The sequence below is a fragment of the Mustelus asterias genome, chromosome 19 (assembly GCF_964213995.1).
Source record: "Mustelus asterias chromosome 19, sMusAst1.hap1.1, whole genome shotgun sequence".
Classification (NCBI taxonomy): domain Eukaryota; kingdom Metazoa; phylum Chordata; class Chondrichthyes; order Carcharhiniformes; family Triakidae; genus Mustelus; species Mustelus asterias.
This window is the reverse complement of record NC_135819.1, coordinates 5,205,962-5,228,002: the sequence shown is the minus strand read 5'-3', so window position 1 is coordinate 5,228,002 and position 22,041 is coordinate 5,205,962. Positions and strand designations below refer to the sequence as shown.

The window sequence follows — 22,041 nt, the reverse complement described above, 5'->3', positions numbered from 1 at the left end:
TGCATGGGGTTATGGGCATAGGGCTGTGGGTGGGCCCCAGGTTGTGTGCTCTTTGGGAGAGCCGGTGCAGACTCGGTGGGCTGAATGGCCTTCTTCTGCACTGTCGGGATTCTATGGATGGGCTGAATGGTCTCTTACTGCACCATAGCTTTTCTATGTTTCTGTCATTGGCAAACCCCATCTTGCATGCTAAATTGCCCCTTAGTGTCAGGGAATTCGCAGGGTATTTATGTGGGGTTATGGGGATAGGGCCTGGGTGGGATTGTTGTTGGTGCAAGCTTGATGGGCTGAATGGTCTTCTTCCTCGCTGTAGGGATTTGACGATTATTTGATGATTATTTGATGATGATCTCTCCCTCAATGTCAACAAAACGAAGGAGGTTGTCATCAACTTTAGGAAGCATAGTGGAGAACATGCCCCTGTCTACATCAATGGGGACGAAGTAGGAAGGGTCAAGAGCATCAGGTTTTTAGGCGTCCAGATCACCTACAACCTGTCCTGGTCCCCCCATGCTGACACTATAGTTAAGAAGGCCCACCAACACCTCTACATTTCATAGAAACATAGAAAAACAGCACAAAACAGGCCCTTCGGCCCCACAAGTTGTGCCAAACATATCCCTACCTTTTAGGCCTACCTATAACCCTCCATCATATTAAGTCCCATGTACTCATCCAGGAATCTCTTAAAAGACCCTATTGAGTTTGCCTCCACCACCACTGACGGCATACCTCAGGAGACTAAGGAAATTTGGCATGTCAGCTATGACTCTCAGCAACTTTTATAGATGCACCATAGAAAGCATTCTTTCCAGTTGTACCACAGCTTGGTATGGCTCCTGCTCTGCCCAAGACCGCAAGGAACTACAAAATGTCGTGAATGTAGCCCAATCCATCATGCAAACCAGCCTCCCATCCATTGATTCTGTCTACACTTCCCGCTGCCTCGGCAAAGCAGCCAGCATAATTAAGGACCCCACGCACCCCGGACATTCTCTCTTCCACCTTCTTCTGTCGGGAAACAGATACAAAAGTCTGAGGTCACGTACCGACCGACTCAAGAACAGCTTCTTCCCTGCTGCTGTCAGACTTTTGAATGGACCTACCTTGCATTAAGTTGATCTTTCTCTACACCCGAGCTAACACAACATTCTGCACTCTCTCGTTTCCTTCTCTATGAACGGTATGCTTTGTCTGTGCAGTGCGCAAGAAACAATACTTTTCACTGTATCCCGATACATGTGGCAATAATAAATCAAATCAAAAAAAAAAAAAATCAAATGATTCTGTGACGCAGACCCTCAGACTCTGAGTTCGGCCTTTTGGCTAAGATCAAGTGTCAGATTGAGCCCAAGATGGGGTGCAGTACCTTGTCTTGTCAGCTTGGATCTTGTCTGTCTCCCTTTTGGGAGCCTTGAATTGGGTTCAGTTGGGTTTTCAATTTGGTTTTTGGGCTTTTGGAGCAAGCAAGGGATGGATTTGGGTTTGCCTGGTCCACCCTGAGCATTGGCTTTGGAACTTTAAGACTGGAGTTATATCTTTTTGCAGTTTCTTTGGGGTTTTTTCCCCCACTCCCTTGGATAACTTTTTCTGAATTTACATCTGCAAAAGATAACTTTTATTTAAAATTAAAAACATTGTAGATGTTGCTCATTTCTTGTCTGGCAATGATTTTTTAAAAAATCCCCAAGACTAGACTGCCCCAGACATGAGAATGATTGACTCAGCCTGCATTAATAGACACGTATTAATTCTCCCTGCAGCTGGGTGGGCGGGGCCGATGGAGGGATGATTGACAGGTGAATGGGCGGGACAGAGTGGTGATAGACGGGAGGGGCGGGAGGGAGGATGATTGACAGGGCACCTCACCAATGGGGAGTGGTGTCATCCTGATTGACGGGGCCGCCAACCAATCGAGAGCAGAGCCACCCTGATGGCTGGGCTCGTGCAACGACGTGGGGAGGGCGGGCAGTGCGGGGGTGGGAAAGAAGGTGGCTGGCCAATGGGGAGCGGGGCGGCACTGATGGACGGGGCTGCGGACCAATGGGAATCAGGGCGGATCTGATTGACGGGGGCTTCGACCAATGGGGAGGGGACATTTCTGATTGACGGGGTGGTCAACCAATGAGGAGTGGGGCGGGCCTGACGACGGGGCGACGAACCAATGGGGAACGGGCTAGTCCTGACTGACAGGGTTACAGACCAATGCAGTGCGGAGCATACATGATTGACGGGGGCGCAGATCAATGGGGAGCGGGTGCCTCCTGACTGACGGGGCTATTGACCAATGGCGATGGGGGTATCCTTGATTGACAGGTTTGCCAACCAATGGAGAGCTGGGCAGTTCTGATTGACGGGGCTCTGGACGAATGGGGATCGAATCCCTCCTGAATGACGGGGCGTTGGACCAATGGGGTTCGAATCCCTCCTGATTGACGGGGCAGTGGACCAATGGGGATCGAATCCCTCCTGAATGACGGGGGTGGACCAATGGGGATCGAATGCCTCCTGAATGACGGGGCTGTGGACCAATGGGGATCGGTTCCCTCCTGATTGACGGGGTAGTGGACCAATGGGGATCGAATCCCTCCTGATTGACGGGGCGGTGGACCAATCAGACGCGGGGACGCTCTGATGGACGGGGCGGCTATCCAATGGCGAATCGGCTCCGCTTGATGGACGGGGCGATCAGCCAATGAGGATGCGGTGTGGGCGGCGGGGCCAGCGCGGGTAGGCGGAGAGGGTGTGGGCGGGAGGGCGGCGCCCTGGCCAGGACGGGGGGGGGGTGGGCCGGGAATGTTATAAAAGGGGCGGGCAGCAGCCGGCGTGCGGTCAGTTTGTGAGCGAGTCGGCGGCGATGGCGGAGAGGGGCGGCGGTGGAGGAGGAGGAGGTGGTGGTGGTGGAGGAGGAGGAGGAGGAGCGGAGCCGCCGGCGGCCAAGCGGCTGTGCCTGGGCGAGTGCGGGGCGGCCAGGGCGGCCCAGACAAAGCCCGGCCACGGCCGGCTCCACAAGGCCGACACCCTGCTGGACATCAGCGCCAAGAAAGTGGCGGAGAAATGGCCCTTCGAGCAGGTGAGAGAGAGAGAGACAGAGAATGGGAATTAAAAAATAAATTCACCACAGTCAACAAGAGGGGCTGAAAACAATAGGCAATAAACCCTGAGCTGTCAGCTCCAAACCCAACAACACTCAACTTTCCCTCAGGAAATAGTCACCCCAGCCCAATTTACCCCCTTGATCCTCAATTGTCCCCATTTCCCAAACCTTCCCCCCTCCCCCCAGTGTCATTTTACACTTGCTCTTCAAATTAGTCCAATTTACCTTTTAAAAAGCACCCTTCCTACTCTTCAAATGAGAGGAAAACCTTGTTTTAAAATGTGAGGAAAGCTACTTTTTCCCCACCCTCACTGACCAGAAGATCTCATTTTTTTTCATCAGTTTATTTTCACCCCCCTTTCTCCCCTCAACAGTCTTAATTTGCTGTTGGAATCTTTTAAAAACACCTCCTTTAAATGTGAGGAAAACCCTTTTTTAAAAATAAATGTGAGGAAAGCTACTTTTTCCACCCTGGCTGACAAGAGGAGCTTATTTTCTTCAAGTTTATTTTCACCCCCTCACCAAATAGTCTAATTTACTGTTGAAGTCTTTAAAAATACCATTCCCACTCTTTAAATGAGGGGGGGGAAACCTTTTTTTGGAGCAGAGGAAATCTACTTTTTTCCACCCTCATGGACAAGAGGGGCACTTTTTAAAAAAATCATAAGTTTATTTTCACCCTCTTCTCCCTCAAAATAGTCGAATCCACTGTTGAAATCTTTAAAAATACCATTCCTACTCTGTCAATGAGAGGAAACCTACTTTTTTCCACCCTCACTGACAAGAGGAGCTTACTTTTTTTTCATCAGTTTATTTTCACCCCTCACAAAATGGTCTAGTTTACTGTTGAAGTCTTTAAAAATACCATTGTTAGTTTTTAAACGAGGGAAACCTTCTTAGATGAGAGGAAACCTCCTTTTTCCACCCTCATGGACAAGAGGAGCACTTTTTTTTAATCATAAGTTTATTTTCACCCCTTTTCTCCCCCTCGCCAAACAGTCTAATTTACTGTTGAAATCTTTAAAAATACCATTCCTACTCTTTAAATGTGAGGGAAACCTTTTTAGATGAGGGGAAACCTACATTTTCCACCCTCTCTGACAGCACTTGTTTTCAGAATAAGTTTATTTTCACCCTCTTCTCTTTCTCCTCCCCCGGCCACAAAGCAGTCCAATTTGCAGTTGGAATCTTTAAAAATATCATTCCTAGTTTTTAAGTCAGAGGAAACCCACTTTTTCTGCCCTCATTGACAAGAGGAGCAATTTTATTTTCAGAATGAGTTGATTTTTCACCCTTGCACAAATTGGTCTAATTTACTGTTAAAAGCTTTAAAAATATCATTTCTACTTTTTAAGTAAGGGGAAGCCTACTTTTTCCCCACACATACATGTAAAGAGGAGTTCTTATTTTTTTCATAATAAGTTTCTTGCACCCTCTTCTTAACCCCCCCTCCCAATAAAATAGTCCAATTTACTGTTAAAATCTTTAAAAATACTATTCCTACTTTTATAAATAAGAGGAAACCTTTTTCCCAACATACATGCAAGAGGTGTTATTTTTTCATGTCTTTTGCCCTCTTTTTACCCCCCCCCACACATTAGTCCAATTTACCGTTAAAAATCTGTAAAATAAGATCATTACTAAGTTTTATGTAAATAAGAGGAAGCCTGCATTTTCCACACACACGCAAGAGGAGCTCCTATTGTTTCCTAAGTTTCTTGTATCCTCTCTTCCCCCCCCCCCACAAAAATTAGTCCAATTTACTGTTAAGATCTGTTTTTTAAAAAATGTATACTTTTTTTCCTTTAATCTATTTTCCTCCTCTCCACACACACACACCCAGGCAAGAGGAGATTTTGTTTTGTAGCAACTTTCTTTTTACCCTCCCCACAAACTAGTCCAATTTACTGCTAAAATCTTTTTTAAAAAAATCATTTCTACTCTTTCTTTAAAAAAAAGAGGGAACCTACTTTTTCCCATCCCCACCAAATACACGAGGAGCTCAAAAATAAGTTTCTTTTCAACCACCACACACAAATTAGTTCGGTTTACTGGTAATCTTTGTTAAGATGTCATTTCTTTTTTTTAGAAAAGAGGGAACCTACTTTTTCCCCATTTCTCCCCCCCCCCCCCCTCCTTCCACCAAACAAACACACACGCACGAGGAGGTATTTTATTTACTTAAAATAAGTTTCTTTCCATCTTCCCCCTAAATAAGGTTACCACGTGAGAGAAAATGGAAACAAAATCTCCCCCCCTCTTTTTATTTTTAATTTTTAAAATTGGAAGTTGAGGAATTAACTGGTGCGCGAGAGAGAAAGAGGATATGGGGATAGTTTTCAAAATCAGGATGGGATAGTTTGAAATGTCGGAATGGTCTCTCTTGGGTGAGGAGGCGGGGGGGGGGGGGGGGGGGAGGAGGAGAGGTGGTTGGGGAAGAGGATTCAAGGAATTGTTGTCAACTGGGGGCAAATGTTGCTGTATTGTGAGTTCTTCTGACTTGAAGTAATGGGGGTGGTCCTTTAAAGAAAAGCTGAATGACTTCTCAAGTCAAGTCTGTCTCCTGCATTTTCTCTTTTCCCCCCCCCTGCCAATTCCTTGCATTGTACGAGAATGACACCCACAGTTGATTCCTGCAGGAGAAGTCATCACATTTGTGTGTGCGTGCGTGTGTCATTTGCAGTGAACTTTAGTGTCAGTAGTGAGAGACTTTGGCGTCTTTGCTTCAGATTGCATTTTTGGGTTTTTGTGGTCCAGAAGATAACAGTAATAACTGTTTTTCTAAAAAGGAGGGTTATTTACCAGTAAGTTGGTACAGAAGAGTGCTGTGACCTGCTCTAATTGGCTTCGATATTTGTTTTGTAAAGTTGGCTTAATTTGCACAATGCTATTCCTAAACAATGAAGGGCACAACTTCAGCGACAGGGCAGGGCTTGCTGCTGACTTGTCATGAAGCAGATAAAATATTCTAGTGAATTGACACGCCGAACTGATCGTGTGTTGCCAGTCCTTTTTTTTTTACAAGGTGGTGAACACAGAATGAGAATGTAGCCGGTCGTGGCTTCTTTGAGAATGGAGCCTTTCGTTTTTGCATGGTTTCTGACGCAGAACGTGAGATTTGATTTCCGTGGCGCACCTTCTGAAATGTACTTGGCCGCGCACGGTTTTTCCCTAATTTTCGGTTTTAATCCTTTCATGGCTGTGGGTGTCGTTGGCAAGGCTGCGTTGTGTTGGCCTATCCCTAATTGCCCTTAAATGGTGGGCAGGGTGGCACAGTGGGTTGGCACTGCTGCCTCACCGCGTGGGTTCGATTCCCGGCTTGGGTCACTGTCGGTGTGGAGTCTGCATGGGTTTCCTCCGGGTGCTCCGGTTTCCTCCCACAGTCCGAAAGACGTGCGTGCGGGTTAGCTGTGTTGGCCGTGCTAAATTCTCCCTCGTGGTACCCGAACAGGAGCGTGGCGACTAGGGGATTTTCACAGTAACTTCATTGCAGTGTTAATGTAAGCCTACTTGTGACACTAATAAACTTATACTTGCTGGGCCATTTCAGAGGGGCATCTAAGAGTCAACCACCATTGGTGTGGGTCTGGGGTCACGTCTAGGCCAGACTGGGTAAGGACAGTTAGATTCCTTTCCTAAAGGACAACAGAACTAGATGGGTTTTATGACAATTAATCACCACGTGTTCGCGATTGGACTAACTTTTTTATATTCCCGATTTTTATTAATTGAATTTAAATTCACCTGCTGTCGTGGTGGGATTTGAGCCAGTGTCCCCAGGTAATCGAGGCCCCTGGATTGGTAGTCCAGTGACATTGTCGTCACTGCCACCCCTTTTGTGGTGTTCTTCTGCCCCTCGATTTATTTGTTAAAAGTTGTACTCTTTCCACAGGATGTTTCCAGAAGACGTGTTAGTATGGATGGGAGAGACATCATTTTGCTTTTGTTTTGCATTTCCAGATAACATTTGCTTGTTACCACCCCCCTAGTGGGGGAGGAAGGGGGAGGGTTAGTGACCAGAGTGAGGAGGTTGCGTCTGAAACCTGGTCAGGATAGCCACAATTCAGGCTTAGGCTTTTGCCTCAGTCTATTGACTGGCATCATTTGTAGAAGTTTGACTTTTGCGTGGTTGCTTTCTTTTTCTTAAAATAAAGTTGACGGGGGAACAAAGTTGAGATCACGTTGAATTAGAATGCAATTCAGTCTTCCACCCTTCGCCCAGAAATTGGACAGTGGCAGTATCAGATCAGTCTCAAAATGGGCCCTGTTTCCACGTTGCAGATCCGAGATGACCTCCGGATTTTCCGTTTAGGGTGTACATGCACACTTCGTGAAGCTCTGATTAAATTCTCAATTCGGCCCTACCCAGCCGAAATTGTAAAACCTTTTGATCAGTCCAACTGTGGATTCTATTGTGTGTACATCACGATTTCCAATCTGCCAGCTACTCTTCCAATCGGAGAAGGTGGATTTGATTCGATTTATTATGTGCAGGTTGAGGCTGTGGTTAAGAAGGCATGTGGTGTACTGGCCTTCAATTGAGGAATTGAGTTTCGGAGTCGTGAGATAATGTTGCAACTATATAAGACCCTGGTCAGACCACACTTGGAGTACTGTGCTCAGTTTTGGTCACCTCATTACAGGAAGGATGTGGAAGCCATAGAAAGGGTGCAGAGGAGATTTACAAGGATGTTGCCTGGGTTGGGGAGCATGCCTTATGAGGATAGGTTGAGTGAGCTCGGCCTTTTCTCCTTGGAGAGATGAAGGATGAGGGGTGACCTGATAGAGGTGTATAAGATTTTGAGAGGTATTGATCGAGTGGATAGTCAGAGGCTTTTTCCCAGGGCTGAAATGGTTGCCACACGAGGACACAGGTTTAAGGTGCTGGGGAGTAGGTACAGAGGAGATGTCAGGGGTAAGTTTTTCACTCAGGGTGGTGGGTGTGTGGAATGGGCTGCCGGCAACAGTGGTGGAGGCGGATTCGATAGGATCTTTTAAGAGACTTTTAGATAAGTACATGGAACTTAGTAAGATAGAGGGTTATAGGTAAGCCTAGTAATCGCTAAGGTAGGGACATGTTCGGCACAACTTTGTGGGCCGAGGGGCCTGTATTATACTGTAGTTTTTCTATGTTTCTATTATTGTCACATGAATTGGGATGCAGTGAAAAGTATTTTCTTGCGCACTATACAGACAAAGCATGCCATTCATAGAGAAGGAAAGGAGGAGGTGCAGAATGTAGTGTTACAGTCAAAGCTAGGGTGTAGAGAAAGATCAACTTGATGCAAGGTCGGTCCATTCAAAAGTCTGATGGCAGCAGGGAAGAAACTGTTCTTGAGTCGGCTGGTATGTGACCTCAGACTTTTGTATCTTTTTCCCAATGGAAGAAGGTGGAAGAGAGAATGTCCGGGGTGCGTGGGGGTCCTTAATTATGCCGGCTGCTTTGCCGAGGCAGCGGGAAGTGTAGACCGAGTCAATGGATGGGAGGCTGGTTTGCGTGATGGATTTAGCTACATTTATGATCTTTTGTAGTTTCTAGCGGTCTTGGGCAGAGCAGGAGCCATATCAAGCAGTGATACAACCAGAAAGAATGCTTTCTGTGGTGCATCTGTAAAAGTTGGTGAGAGCCGTAGCTGACATGCCAAATTTCCTTAGTCTCCTGAGAAAGTAGAGGCATTGGTGAGTGTACCAAGATGTTGACCTCCTCGTCTGAAGTTGATTTGTCTTGTGGATTTGAGTAACTGGTGACTTCATCTCTTGCACCGTGCTAACGGTTGCTTGCTTGTTTTTGATCTCTGGTTTCTAAACTTTGTGTGGATTTCCCAGTTGTCAATTCTATAAAGAGTTTGCGCTAATTACGAAGCTTGCTTTTCTGAGTGGGTGTGGAATATACATTTAAAAAAAAAGTACCATCAGACATTCCCCTCCCCTTTACCTCCTCCCTCCCCGGACGTAGCAATCCCACAACCTTTGGACTGACGTAATTTTGTCTCAAGGCGATTGAAGCTGTAGCAACTACCAGAACACCATAACAAAGCATTTCCACTTCAAAGTAGAAATCTCCAAGAAAAACAGCATGGTTTGTGGTTTCTTGTAGTGTCGCTATCAATATGCTATTTGCAGAATAACAGATGTCAAGGAGAGAGGTTAAAGACTGTGACCATCAAAAGGGTTCTTATGGAGTTATAAATGCTGCTTAAGCGATTTGTCATCCCGATCTCTCTATAGCCTGAACTCCCCTTTGCTGTATGCTATTTTGCAAGTTCAGATCACTTGATGGTGGCCGACATCCCTGACTAAGCATTAGGCCTCCTCCAAAACACTGCCCTTGGCATATCTCTCATCGAGTCCCATTCACCCAATCCCCTTGTGCCCGCTGACCCATGTTGTGTCTCGGTTAAGCACAGCCTAGGTTTTAAAATTCTTATCCATGCCTTCACATTGCTCTTGGAATTCCCACCCTGAACTGCTGCTGCTCCGAATCCCCTTAAAAGTTCAGCTCTTTGAAGTTATTGGTCATCTGTCGTCATCCTCTTGGATTTTACTTTGTAGTGCTTCTGCAAGGCACCTTGGGGTGCTATGGAATGTCAACGGTGCAATGTGACTATAAGATGTTGATGAAAGACCTTTCATTTGGGTTTTTGGCAGTGTAAAGAACATGAACTTTGAAGCCAGCAGTTATGTTTTTCTTCAGGATCTGGTGGCAGAGAGGTTAGCACTGCTGCCTTACAGCGCCAGGGACCCAGGTTTGATTCCCGGCTTGGGTCACTGTCTGTATAGAGTCTGCGCGTTCTCTGTGTATATGTGGGTTTCCCCCAGGTGCTCTGGTTTTCTCCCACAGTCCAAATATGTGCAGATTAGGTTGATTAGCCATGCTAAATTACCCCTTAGTGTTAGGGGAACTAGCAGGGTAAGTACATGGGGTTAAGGGGATAGGGCCTGAGTGGGCTGAACGGTCGTCTCCTGCACTGTCGGGATTCTATGATCTTGGTGCTAAAGGTAAATGTGTGGAAAATAAATGGATAGATGTTAACTAATAGATGCTGGCCAGCCAGTGACACCCATGTGCCACGAAGGAATACCTCCCTCTCCCCTAAAGGGGAGAATTTTGAGTTGCAGTGCTGGGGTCTATCGCTGAAGGCAGTGGTGGGGATGCAACATGCGACACCAAATTGAGAACTTGCAGTGAGTGCTTTGGTTTAGTTGCTGTGTTTCTTAGTATATTGGCACCACTCCATCACAGAACTGTTGCTGATGTTGTACCATTGCCCACTGCTCTGAAATCAAATTCCTGAACGGAGGCCTTGAGCTGTGCAGAATAAATGGGCTAACGTTTCTTGTTGAAGTGCTGGTGAGAAAAACTACAATGAGTGCTGTATGTGTGCAGGTTAATGTCACCACTGATCTACAGGTGCAAATGTTGGCATTGGGTTGTTCTAGTTTTTCGATGTCTAATTTGATCCTAAGTTTATTTATTTTGGTGTTACAAGTAGGCTTACATTAACTCTGCAGTGAAGTTACTGGGAAAATACCATGGTCGCCACACTCTGGCACCTGTTCGGGTACACTGAGGGAGAATTTACCATAGTCAATCTACCTAACCTGCACATCTTTTGGACTGTGGGGGGAAACCGGAGCACCTGGAGGAAACATGCAGACACGGGGAGAATGTGCAGACTCCGCACAGGCAGTGACCCAAGCCAGGAATCTGATCCGGGTCCCTGGCGCTGAGGCGCAGCAGTGTTAACCACTGTGCCACCATGATTCTGGTGGAAATGTGGTTAGTTCACTGTCCTCTGCTTTTGGCAGCTACTTCAGATAGCTAACAACATTGTCAGCTAGTGAAGTATTCACTTTGTGTAGCTTTTAAAGAAATGTGTGGTTGTGTTTATGTAGCATTGGAGGCTGCGTTCAAAGCTTGCATCTGAACTGCCAACACATAAAGGGAAAAGCTGTGGCACTTCCAACTCATGGTTAGGGTGGAGTCCATATTGGGATAAATTATACGTAATCTGTGGAAAGAATGGATTTGATGGGCCAAGTGGCCTTTTTTTGTTGCATGTTTTCCAAATTTTCATTAGCCCTTCCCTCGTGAGTTAGGATGGTGGTTTAAGCAAGCTACAGAACTGATTTGATTTATTATTGTCACATGTATTAGTATACAGTGAAGAGTATTGTTTCTTGCGAGCTATGCTGACAAAGCATACTGTTCAGAGAGATGGAAAGGAGAGAGTGGAGAATGTATTGTTACGGTCATAGCTAGGGTGTAGCGAAAGATTAACTTAATGTGAGGTAGGTCCATTCAAAAGTCTGGTGGCAGCAGGGAAGAAGCTGTTGATTCAGTTGGTACGCGACCTCAGACTTTTGTATCTTTTTCCCGACGGAAGAAGGTGGAAGAGTGTGTGTCCGGGGTGCATAGGGTCCATGATTATGCCGGCTGCTTTGCCGAGGCAGCGGGAAGTATAGACACTGTCAATGGATGGGAGGCTGGTTTGAGTGATGAACTGGGCTTCATTCACGACCCTTTGTAGTTTCTTGTGGTTTTGGGCAGAGCAGGAGCCCATACCAAGCTGTGATACAACCAGAAAGAATGCTTGCTATGGTGCACCTGTGCAAGTTGGTGAGAGTTGTAGCTGACATGCCAAATTTCTTTAGCCTTCTGAGGAAGTACAGTAGTTGAGATTACTGTATTTGAGGTGGATGGATTGGGCTGGAAAGGGGAGAGTGGCTGACTCTTAGACTTAAATTGCTCTCCATGTCTTTAAAGGGAATCCTGGGTCTGCACTATCCAGCTAGCAAAGCTTGTCTGAATAGAAAGGTTCTTGATTGGTATGGGGACCAAAGGTTACGGGGGGAAAGGCGGGAGAATGGGGTTGAGAAACATATCAGCCATGATTGAATGGCGGAGCAGACTCGATGGGGGTGAATGGCCTAATTCTGCTCTTATATTTTATGGTCTGAATAGCTATCTTCAATAGCCATCTATCATATGCCTAAAGGTAACCCTTACTGGCCCTGTATATAGTGACGCTTCCCAACACTTCATTGAAAGTTGGTAAAAAGGATATTACTTCCAGCTCTGGAGGCAAAATCATTCAACTGATTACTTCTGAGAACCAGGATACATTTTGAAAGCACTTTGCTCCCAGGCGACTGTCTTAAGATCTTGAAACAGTTCTTGTTTTATTTTCTGCAGGACATGTTGCTCCATTTTTCATTTCCTTGACTCCGTGCGTTTTATTTTTAGGTCGAAGAGAGATTTTCTCGCATTCCCGAGCCAGTCCAGCGGAGGATTATTTTCTGGTCCTTCCCCAGGAACGAGCGCGAGATCTGCATGTACTCCTCACTCAGCTATCAGTGCCAGGAAGGGGAGAAGGATGGCGAAGTTCCCTTCAACAAGGGGCTAAGATTACTGGAGACTGGAGCCATCGACCGGGTGCTGCAAGTAGGTGAGTACGAGGTGATCCAGGGGCAAAGGGGTTGCTGGGCGCGCTGAGGGAAAACTCATCCCATTTGTAAATTACTCAGCGTGCCACTGTCTGATTTCTGATAGCACGTTCTCTGTTTGGTTTAAGACATTATCGCAGTGAAATTGTCTCACACTCCAGTTCTCCTGTCTCTGCAGTGGGAGTACAGGAAGATAGAAATGTCCCTGAGGATGTTTGGAGAAAAAGTTATTTCCTCATGCAGTCTGCGTGCTTGAAGAGGAATGATTTGGGTCCGCTGAGACCTGTATCTGTAAGTGGTGCTTAATGGTATGCAAAAAACGACCTTTGCTTGCAATCACTGCACTGACTTGTACTGCTGTTTCTCTAACTTCAGTTTGGGAAAGCAGTTTTTTTTTTAGCCAGTGGTAGTTAGTGAGATCTTCACGACCAACTTAGCAAAAGATGAGTAGCAGTTAACAGCATCTCTTGTTATATAATGGACTTCCTTTTGTGATGCTAGTCTGGTCCCAAGACGGTGGAAATGCAGCATTTTCCCACAACAGTGAAGTCATAATAAAGAATTAACTTCAGATGGCTTGGGGCATAACCTTCAAGTTTTTTTTTAAAAACTTCACTGAAGTGGGGGTGGGTGCTTCCATGTGATGTGCTCAAAGTTAATATAAACACAAGATCGCCAGAGGTTCCAAGTTTGTTCTCCATAACCTTTGGCTCATTAGCTGGGTCTCCAGCTATTTACCATTGTGATGTTGCTGTAGGGGCTACAGTTGCCCCCTGCCAGTGAACCGCTGCACTGCCAGTGCTGCAGCACTCCCTCTGTACCATACTGGGGTTTCAGCCTAGATTTTGGGACTGGAGCCTCTGGACTGAGACTTGGACCCTCCACCATCGCTACTTCCGTCGGGGGAAAAAAATACAAAAGTCCGAGGCCACGTACCAACCGACTCAAGAACAGCTTCTTCCCTGCTGCCATCAGACTTTTGAATGGACCTACCTCGCATTAAGTTGATCTTTCTCTACACCCTAGCTATGACTGTGACACTATATTCTGCACTATCTCGCTTCCTTCTCTATGTATGGTATGCTTTGTATAGAGCGCAAGCAACAATGCCTCACCAAATAGCACTTTGGGTATCCTATGATTTGATTTGCTTTATTTTTGTTACATGTATTAGCATACAGTGAAAAGTATTATTTCTTGCACGGTATACAGACAAAGCATACTGTTCATAGAGAAGGAAAGGAGAGAGTGCAGAATGTAATGTTACAGTCATAACTAGGGTGTAGAGAAAGATCAACTTAATGCGAGGTAGGTCCATTCAAAAGTCTGACAGCAGCGGGGAAGAAGCTGTTGAGTCGGTCGGTACGTGACCTCAGACTTTTGTATCTTTTTCCTGATGGAAGAAGTAATGGTGGAGGGTTCAAGTCCCAGTCCAGAGGCTCCAGTCCCAAAACCTAGGCTAACGCCCCAGTATGGCATTGAGCGAGTGCTGCAGCATTGGCAGTGCAATGGTCCAGATCAGTCATTTGACTCAGGTCCTGTCTTGCTCTCTCCAGCTGGGTGAAAAGGATCCCATGGAGTTATTTTGAAGGTGAGCTCTTCCCTGCACGCAGTAGCACTGAGTTAGCACTGCTGCCTCACAGCGCCAGGGACCTGGGTTTGATTCCTGACTTGGGGGTCACTGTCTGTGCGGCGTCTGCACGTTCTTCCCGTGTCTGTTTGAAATTCCTCCAGGTGTTCTGGTTTCCTCCCGTAGTCCGAAAGACATGCTGGCTAGGTGCATTGGCCACGCTAAATTCTCCCTCCGTGTACCCGAACAGGTGCCGGAGTGTGGCGACTAGGGGATTTTCACGGTATCTTCATTGTAATGTTAATTTGTGACACTAATAAATGAACCTTTTCTGTTATAAGAAGTGATTTTTACCATTGTGATGTTGCTGTTTATCGGAGTTGGCTGCAAGTTTCCTGCAAGATGTGCATTTTTTGAGTTGCCAAGTTGATTGCTGTAAATTGTAAAAAAGCTTCTTTAATATGGTTAATATTTGGTAACACTTCAATAAAAAGTAACTTGTAGGATGCTCCAAAGAATTCTTCAGATGGCGATTGTAAACTTGCAGGTTTTATTGTCTGTTGATGCGAATGGGAGGGATGGGAGTGCATGAGCTGGTATTGATGATGATCATGATGTGGAGATGCTGGTGTTGCACCTGAAGAAGGGGCTTAAGGCTCCGAAAGCTTGTGTGGCTTTTTGCTACCAAATAAACCTGTTGGACTTTAACCTGGTGTTGTTAAACTTCTATCGATGATGAGACCAGCCAGGGTTCCGGCTCCCAGTTACAGTTGTGACCCTGGAAAGTGTTGGGATATGGATGGGATGTTCCCTGTTGACACCTAAGCAAGGCTTGCTGATTGTATCCCAGTTGAATAGCTGGCTTTGGGGGGGGGGGAGAAAACAGGGATTGTTGTGCAGCACAATGGTTGATGATGCTGCCTTGCAGCGGCGGAGACCAGGGTTCGATTCCGAGCTTGGGTCACTGTCTATGCAGAGTCTGCGCACACACTGCCCCCTTCCCCCCGCCACCCCTGGGTGCTGCAGTTTCCTCCCACGGTTCAAAGATGTGTAGGTTAGGTAGATTAGCTGTGCTAAATTATCCCTTGGTGTCCCAAGATGTGTAGGTTAGATGGATCGGCCATGGTAAAGGTTAGCGGTATTAGCCATGGTAAATGTGTGGGGTGGCGGGGAGAGGGCCTGAGCAAGATACTCTGTCGGAGATTTGGTGCAGACTCGATGGGTTGAATGGCCTCTTTTTTGCACTGGGGATTCTATGAAATAAATTCTCTCGTCCCCACCCCCCGTAGAACTACCAAGATTTTCTGCCCTCTCTTCCTTGCGCACTATATCTGAGCTACATCTAGGGATTACTGTAGCTTTTTAAAATCGGGTTTAGTTTCTCGCCTGGCTTGTACAGAAACCCATTTTTACAGTGCTTGCATAACAGGTGAACCTTTCGCACAGTTCTGAAAGCTGATTAGACGATGAGTCAGTAATCCAGTTTCCCTTTTGTGTGGTAACAGAGCACCAGCGACTTCTGTCTGTGTGCTGAGCCGGTGACCCTTGGGCTTCCCTAAACTGTGACTGTGTTTGGGGTGTGTAATTATGTATAATTCATATCACAGGTCCCTGAGAAACCACCGACAGGTGTCTGTTTCCAGATTGTTTAACAAGCTTATTTTTGCGCTGGCAAGGTCGCCCAACTGAGCCAACCCAGCAGTGCGCAAGAAGGGATAATTCTGGCAAACGCGGACAAATGTTGCATTTGCAGTAAAAGTTTAGGATGTGCCCAAGGACCCCCCCCCGATAATGGCCTGAACCGTAGAAGTAGAATTTGAGTTGTTGGCGAAGCTGCCTAAAGCACCAGCGACCGTTGCAACCTTGGCGTGCGAGTCAGCTGTTTTGTACATAAATTCTGCTGTGTTTGTATAGTGTGGCTTTCTCATTTAGCAGCTGCCTGTTTTAAGGTGCTTCTAAATTCCTTTAAATAGATGCTCTGTATTGATTGCCCACTTCTACGTTGTCTTTCTTGCCTGCTGTGCTGTGGTGGATTCTTCTCCTTAGAATCCTTTCCCTGAAGAAGTGTGTCCTACAATTGTATTTGGCTTCTAAGGCTAACTGTCAACGTTTTTGGTTGTTTTCTCTGGAATGGCGGAGGTTGAAGGGAGACCTGTCTATACAATAACAAAGTCTCACTTCTGTGTCGATATGAGCGATCTCCTTGGAGATCCCCTCCACTTGGAGCCGGCAGTTTGCGGTGTCGATGGTAGTCATGTGGAGATGCCGGCGTTGGACTGGGGTAAACACACAGTAAGACTTCTTACTGTGTGTTTACCCCAGTCCAACGCTGGCATCTCCACATAAAATAAGGAGGCATAGATAGGGTTGACAGTCGAAATCATTTTCCCGGAGTTGAAATGTCTAATACTAGTGGGGGGCATGCACTTAAGGCGAGGGGGGTGGGGGGGGAAAGTTCAAAGGAGACGTGAGGGGCAAATTGTCTGGAACATGCTGCAGGGGTGGGGGTGGAGGCAGCTACGATAGGAGCATTTAAGGGGCTTTTAGATAAGCAGAAGAATATGCAAGGAATAGAGGGATACGGACCAAGGGCATACAGACGGGATTAGTTTAATTTGGCGTTGTGTTCGGCACAACATTGTGGGCCAGAGGTGCCTGTTCCTGTGCTGTATTGTGTTCTATTCTGGATACCTGCGGCTACCCAAAAACAGTGACCACCCTGCGTTGGGCATTGGAAGAGTTATTTCTGATTAATTTGTGTGAAAGTCGCTCACAGGTGGGTGCAAGAAGGAGAAATATCTACATGTTGGGCATTGGAAATGAACCTAGAAAGGGTTGGCAGTGCCTTACAGGCTGATCTGAATCTGACGAGACAAATTTGTTTCAAATTTGATCGATCTAGATCCCAGTAATTTCTGCCATTGTTATGTTGTACCCCCTCCATATCTCTGCTGGTCAGTGAAGAAAATTAACATTACAACCAATTTGAATGGTAAGAGTTATACAAATAGCCCCACTCTTGCTAATTTGGTCCTAGAATCATAGAATCCCTACAGTGCAGAAGGAGGCCATTCAGCCCATCGAGTCTGCACCGACAACAATCCCACCCAGGCCCTATCCCCGTAATCCCACATATTTACCCCACTAATCCCTCCAACCTGTGTATCCCAGGACACTAAGGGGCAATTTAACATGGCCAATGCACCTAACCCGCACATCTTTGGACTGTGGGAGGGAACCGGAGCACCCGGAGGAAACCCACGCAGACACGGTGAAAACATGCAGACTCCGCACAGACAGTGACCCCAGCCAGGAATTGATCCCAGGTCCCCGGAGCTGTGAGGCAGCAGTGCTAACCACTGTGCCACCCACAAGATGGGGCTCTTCTGGGATTTGAATCTGGGGCCTCTCGTGCCCCAAGTGAGAATCGCACCCCTGGACCAATGAGCCAGTGCACCTGGCAGTCCATCCCTTAAAGATGGGTGAACTCCACGCGCACACTTCAGTGGTCCAATTTCAATGCGGTCAAAGAACAAAGAAAAGTACAGCACAGGAACAGGCCCTTCGGTCCTCCAAGCCTGTGCCCATCGGGATTTTTGTGAAGGGCTGTTTCTGATTACCTCACTGCTGGTATATTCAAGATATCAAAGTACAAGTTACTGAGTGTGTGGATTTAAGCTTCCACTCTGCTCGGCAGTGATATGAAGGCAGGAGCTTTGGCGCCCTATTTCACTGGCTTCACTCATAACTGAGGAGTTGGATTTTTTTTCTTGCGTAGAGTAGTAACCTATTAATTACTGTAACATTTGATATGGAATAATTTAATTCCAGTATTACAGGTGTATACAGAGCTTTGCCAATTGTAGACAAAGTCTTAGTTTGATGCATTTCAGATGTTTGAATACATGGGTAATTGATATCTGCTGGTGTGTCGTAACTCAATGAGAGGAAGCACGTTTGAATGTTCTCATTTTCTCAGTGCAATCATTATGCTTCTATTGGCACTTGAGATCCCATTTCTTCAACACCTCTTCAAATTTTCTCAATTCTCCCAAAAGTTTATTTTCCCCTATTATGGATTCTGTTTTGGGGGGAATTCCATGTCCCACCAACTCTCCAGGAATGATCTAAACAACGTACGTTGTCTTACGGATTCACCGATCCAGCGCGAAGTAGTCATCCCCAGACTTTTCGCAATGCGTGCATTGGTAGCGCAGTGGTCAGCACTGCAGCCTCGCGGCCCCAGGGATCCGGGGTTCAATTCCCGACTTGGGTCACTGTCTGTGTGGAGTTTGCACGTTCTCCCCTGTGTCTGCGTGGGTTGCCTCCCACAGTCCAAAGAACTTGCTAGTTAAGTGCAGGGGCTATGCTAAATTCTCCCTCCGAGTTCCCAAACAGGTGCTGGAGGCGACTAGTGGGTTTTCACAGTAACTTCATCGTGGTGTTAGTGTAAGCCTACTTGTGACTAACAAATCAACTTTGACTTTAAGGCTGGCTTTTTTTCAAACTGGAACCCAGGTTGAGTTTGGAGGCAGGATGTCATTTGAATTGGTTAAAAAAACATAATTAACAGGAAAGACCTGTTATCTGACCCCTTTGAAAACATGGGATTACTTCTGATGACCAGGACACTAAAACAGCTGCCTCGCAGTGTGAACTACTATGATCTAGGCATCTGAGGCTCCTTCCATGTGTCTGATGCAGCCTTTCACCCAATGGTCCAGGCCCACTGGCTGTTTGGTAATTGAATATAGAAACAGAGTAGAAGCATTCAACCCTTTGAGCCTGCTCTACCATTCATTATGCTCATAACTGATCATATTCAATAACTTGACTCTGCCTTCTCCCATATCCCTTGATCTGAAGTGTATGTCAACGATGTACAGATTGTTTTTGGTTTAAGTTTATTTATTAGTGTCCCAAGTAGGCATACGTTAACACTGCAATGAAGTTACTGTGAAAAACCCCTAGTCACCACACTCTGGCGCCTGTTCAGGTACACGGAGGGAGAATTTAGCATGGCCAGTGCACCTAACCAGCACGCCTTTTGGACTGTGGGAGGAAACTGGAGCACCCGGAGGAAACCCGCGCAGGCACGGGGAGAACGTGCAGACTCCACACAGTGACCCAAGCCGGGGATTGGACCTGGGTCCCTGGCGCTGAGAGGCAGCAGTACTAACCACTGCGCCACCGTGCTGCCCTTGGCCGATCTGAAAAGGCCAGCAGCACTCTTTGGGGATGGAAGCAACTTGACAGATTTCAGGAAACAAAGGAGTTCCTGGGGAAATGGACTGAAATTGGGGGAAAATGTGTATGAAATCTTGATTCCAATGGGCTGGAGGGTGAGATGAGCCTGTAGAATGTTACTGGTGCATTGCGAGGGAGGGGAGAAAAGGGAATCTCGCGATAAATGAAAAGCAGCAAATCATTCAGAGTTTAATGATTTCTCCCCGTGTCTGCTTGGGTTTCCTCCCACAGTCCAGAGATGTGCGGGTTAGGTGGATTGGCCGTGCTAAATTGCCTGTTTGTGTCGGGGGATTAACTAGGATAAATGCATGGGGTTATGGGGATAGGACCTGGGTGGGATTGTGGTCAGTGCAGACTTGATGGGCTGAATGACCCCTTTCTGCACTGCAGGGATTCTATGATTCTGAAGTTGAGGAAGCAATACTGTCAAAAGCAAAATAGGCTTTAGTTGGAAATTGAAAAAATTAAAAATGTTGGAATCTGACACCAGAGAGGGAGAGTTGGTCTTAGACAATGACCTTGTGTCTGATTATGTATGTATGAATGGTCGGGCTAATGTTTATTTTAGAATTAGTTAGTATGGCTGCTGACAAATTGTTATAAAGGGTTTGTATCCGAGTATAACATCATCCTTGCAGCATGAAATAATTTTTGTATTTTGTATACTGGTGTATTTTTAGTTTGTCAATGTGCCTCTGAGTGCAGGAGGAATGCCTGAAGATTGCATTGATGATATGTCTTCAGACGCCCTGTGAAGATCTATCTTGCATATTAGTGCTCTGGCAGGCTAATTTAATGCGAGTGGGTGAAAGACTAGCCAGTTTGAAGGGACCAAGTGTGTGAACTGTGTACTAACGAACAGGCATTAGCAGAGAGCAGATCTGATGCATACTCAGCATGTAGTAATGCTGCAGTTGTTTGCAGTTCGGGCCATGGGCAAAGCCTGAGAGGGAACTTCGCTCAGCCCTCCTGGCGGTGCTGACTCATGCCTGGACAAGTGCTGACTGCCCTTCAGCGTTTAGTCTAAGTGATTGTGCCTATATTTATTGGAGTCTGGAAGTCAGAGCCGGGCCTGGAGCAGGTTTCAGCAGGTTATTGGAGAGAACTAGAACTGGCTGATATCTGTCCCCCCATTCCCGGAATGTCTTCCTCTGTGTCTTGTTATTATGTGACTCAGGCACTTGTTCTCTAACACTATCTGGCAATGACTAGTTAACCCTGGGGGTCCTGAGGTGTTTCTGAATTGCTAATTTCATCATGTGGCGGCGTCGTGGCACAGTGGTTAGCACTGCTGCCCCACAGTGCCAGAGACCCGGGTTCGATTCCAGCCTCGGGTCACTGTCTGTGCTGAGTCTGCACATTGTCCCCGTGTCTGCGTTGGCTTTCCTCTGGGGGCTCCGGTTTCCTCCCACAGTCTGAAAGACGTGCTGGTTAGGTGCGTTGACCGTGCTAAGTTGTGTACCCCAACAGGCGCTGGAGTGTGGTGACTAGGGGGCAGTAACTTCGTTGCAGTGTTAATGTAAACCTACTTCAGACACTCATAAATAAACTTTAAATTTCTGCTCTTCAGTTGGGTGCCAGTTAAATGAAGTCAGGCCAAGCAATGTAATTTGGGGATCCAGTTTTCTGAATTGTTTGTCGTGATGTGGTGTTGATTTTGATTCATTATTGTCATGTGTATTGGGATACAGTGAAAAGTATTGTTTCTTGTGCGCTATACAGACAAAGCATACCGTTCATAGAATACAGAGGGGAGAAGGAAAGGAGAGGGTGCAGAATGTGGTGTTGCAATCATAGCTAGGCTGGAGAGAAAGATTAGCTTAATGTAGGGTAGATCCATTCAAATGTCTGATGGCCGCAGGGAAAAAAGCTGTTCGCGTTGGTTGGTACATGATCTCCGACTTTTATATATTTTTCCCGACGGAAGAAGGTGGAAGAGAGAATGTCCGGGGTGCGTGGAGTCCCTGACTATGCCGGCTGCTTTGCCAAGGCAGTGGGAAGTGTAGACGGAGTCAGTGGATGGGAGGCTGGTTTACGTGATGGACTGGGCTAAGTTCACAACCCTTTGTAGTTCCTTGCGGTCTTGGTGTCTCATGACCAGCTTGGCCTCTTTTTGTCCTGGCGAGGTTCTAAAAGTCCAAGTGTACCCAGAGATCCAACAGGGTGATGAGAGGAATGGGGGTGGTCTGAATTTTTGATTTGATTTATTATTGTCACATGTATTAGCATACAGTGAAAAGTATTGTTTCTTGCGTGCTATACAGACAAAGCATACCATTCATAGAGTACATAAGGGAAAAGAGTGCAGAATGTAGTGTTACAGTCATAGCTAGGGTGTAGAGAAAGATCAACTTAATGCAAGGTAAGTCCATTCAAAAGTCTGACAGCAGCAGGGCAGAAGCTGTTCTTGAGTCGGTTGGTACGTGACCTCAGACTTTTATATCTTTTTCCCGATGGAAGGTGGTGGAAGAGAGAATGTCCAGAGTGCGTGGGGTCCTTGATTATGCTGGCTGCTTTTCCTGAGACAATGGGAAGTGTAGACAGAGTCAGTGGATGGGAGGCTGGTTTGTGTGATGGATTGCGCTACATTCACCACCTTTTTGTAGTTCGTCGCAGGAGCCATATCAAGCTGTGATACAACCAGAAAGAGTGCTTTCTATTAATATAACTGTTACTACTG

At 46.4% G+C, this 22,041-nt stretch overlaps 2 protein-coding genes across 2 annotated transcripts in view; both read left to right on the top strand.

Annotated features, from left to right (window-relative positions):
- Window positions 1-22,041, top strand: part of LOC144507710 (AP-1 complex subunit mu-1-like) — a 387,219-nt gene that overhangs the window by 126,050 nt on the left and 239,128 nt on the right. The window lies entirely within an intron of this gene.
- Window positions 2,858-20,116, top strand: LOC144507621 (zinc finger SWIM domain-containing protein 4-like). The gene is made up of 3 exons (XM_078234775.1): window positions 2,858-3,073; window positions 12,345-12,542; window positions 20,042-20,116. Exons 1-3 carry the CDS (start codon window positions 2,858-2,860, stop codon window positions 20,114-20,116), a joined length of 489 nt encoding a protein of 162 aa, XP_078090901.1.

Coding starts and splice junctions, on each gene's coding strand:
- LOC144507621 (XM_078234775.1), top strand. CDS start 2,858: ATGGCGGAGAGGGGCGGCGGTGGAGGAGGAGGAGGTGGTGGTGGTGGA. Junction 3,074..12,344: donor AGAAATGGCCCTTCGAGCAG/GTGAGAGAGAGA, acceptor TTTTATTTTTAG/GTCGAAGAGAGATTTTCTCG. Junction 12,543..20,041: donor CCATCGACCGGGTGCTGCAA/GTAGGTGAGTAC, acceptor GTGTATTTTTAG/TTTGTCAATGTGCCTCTGAG.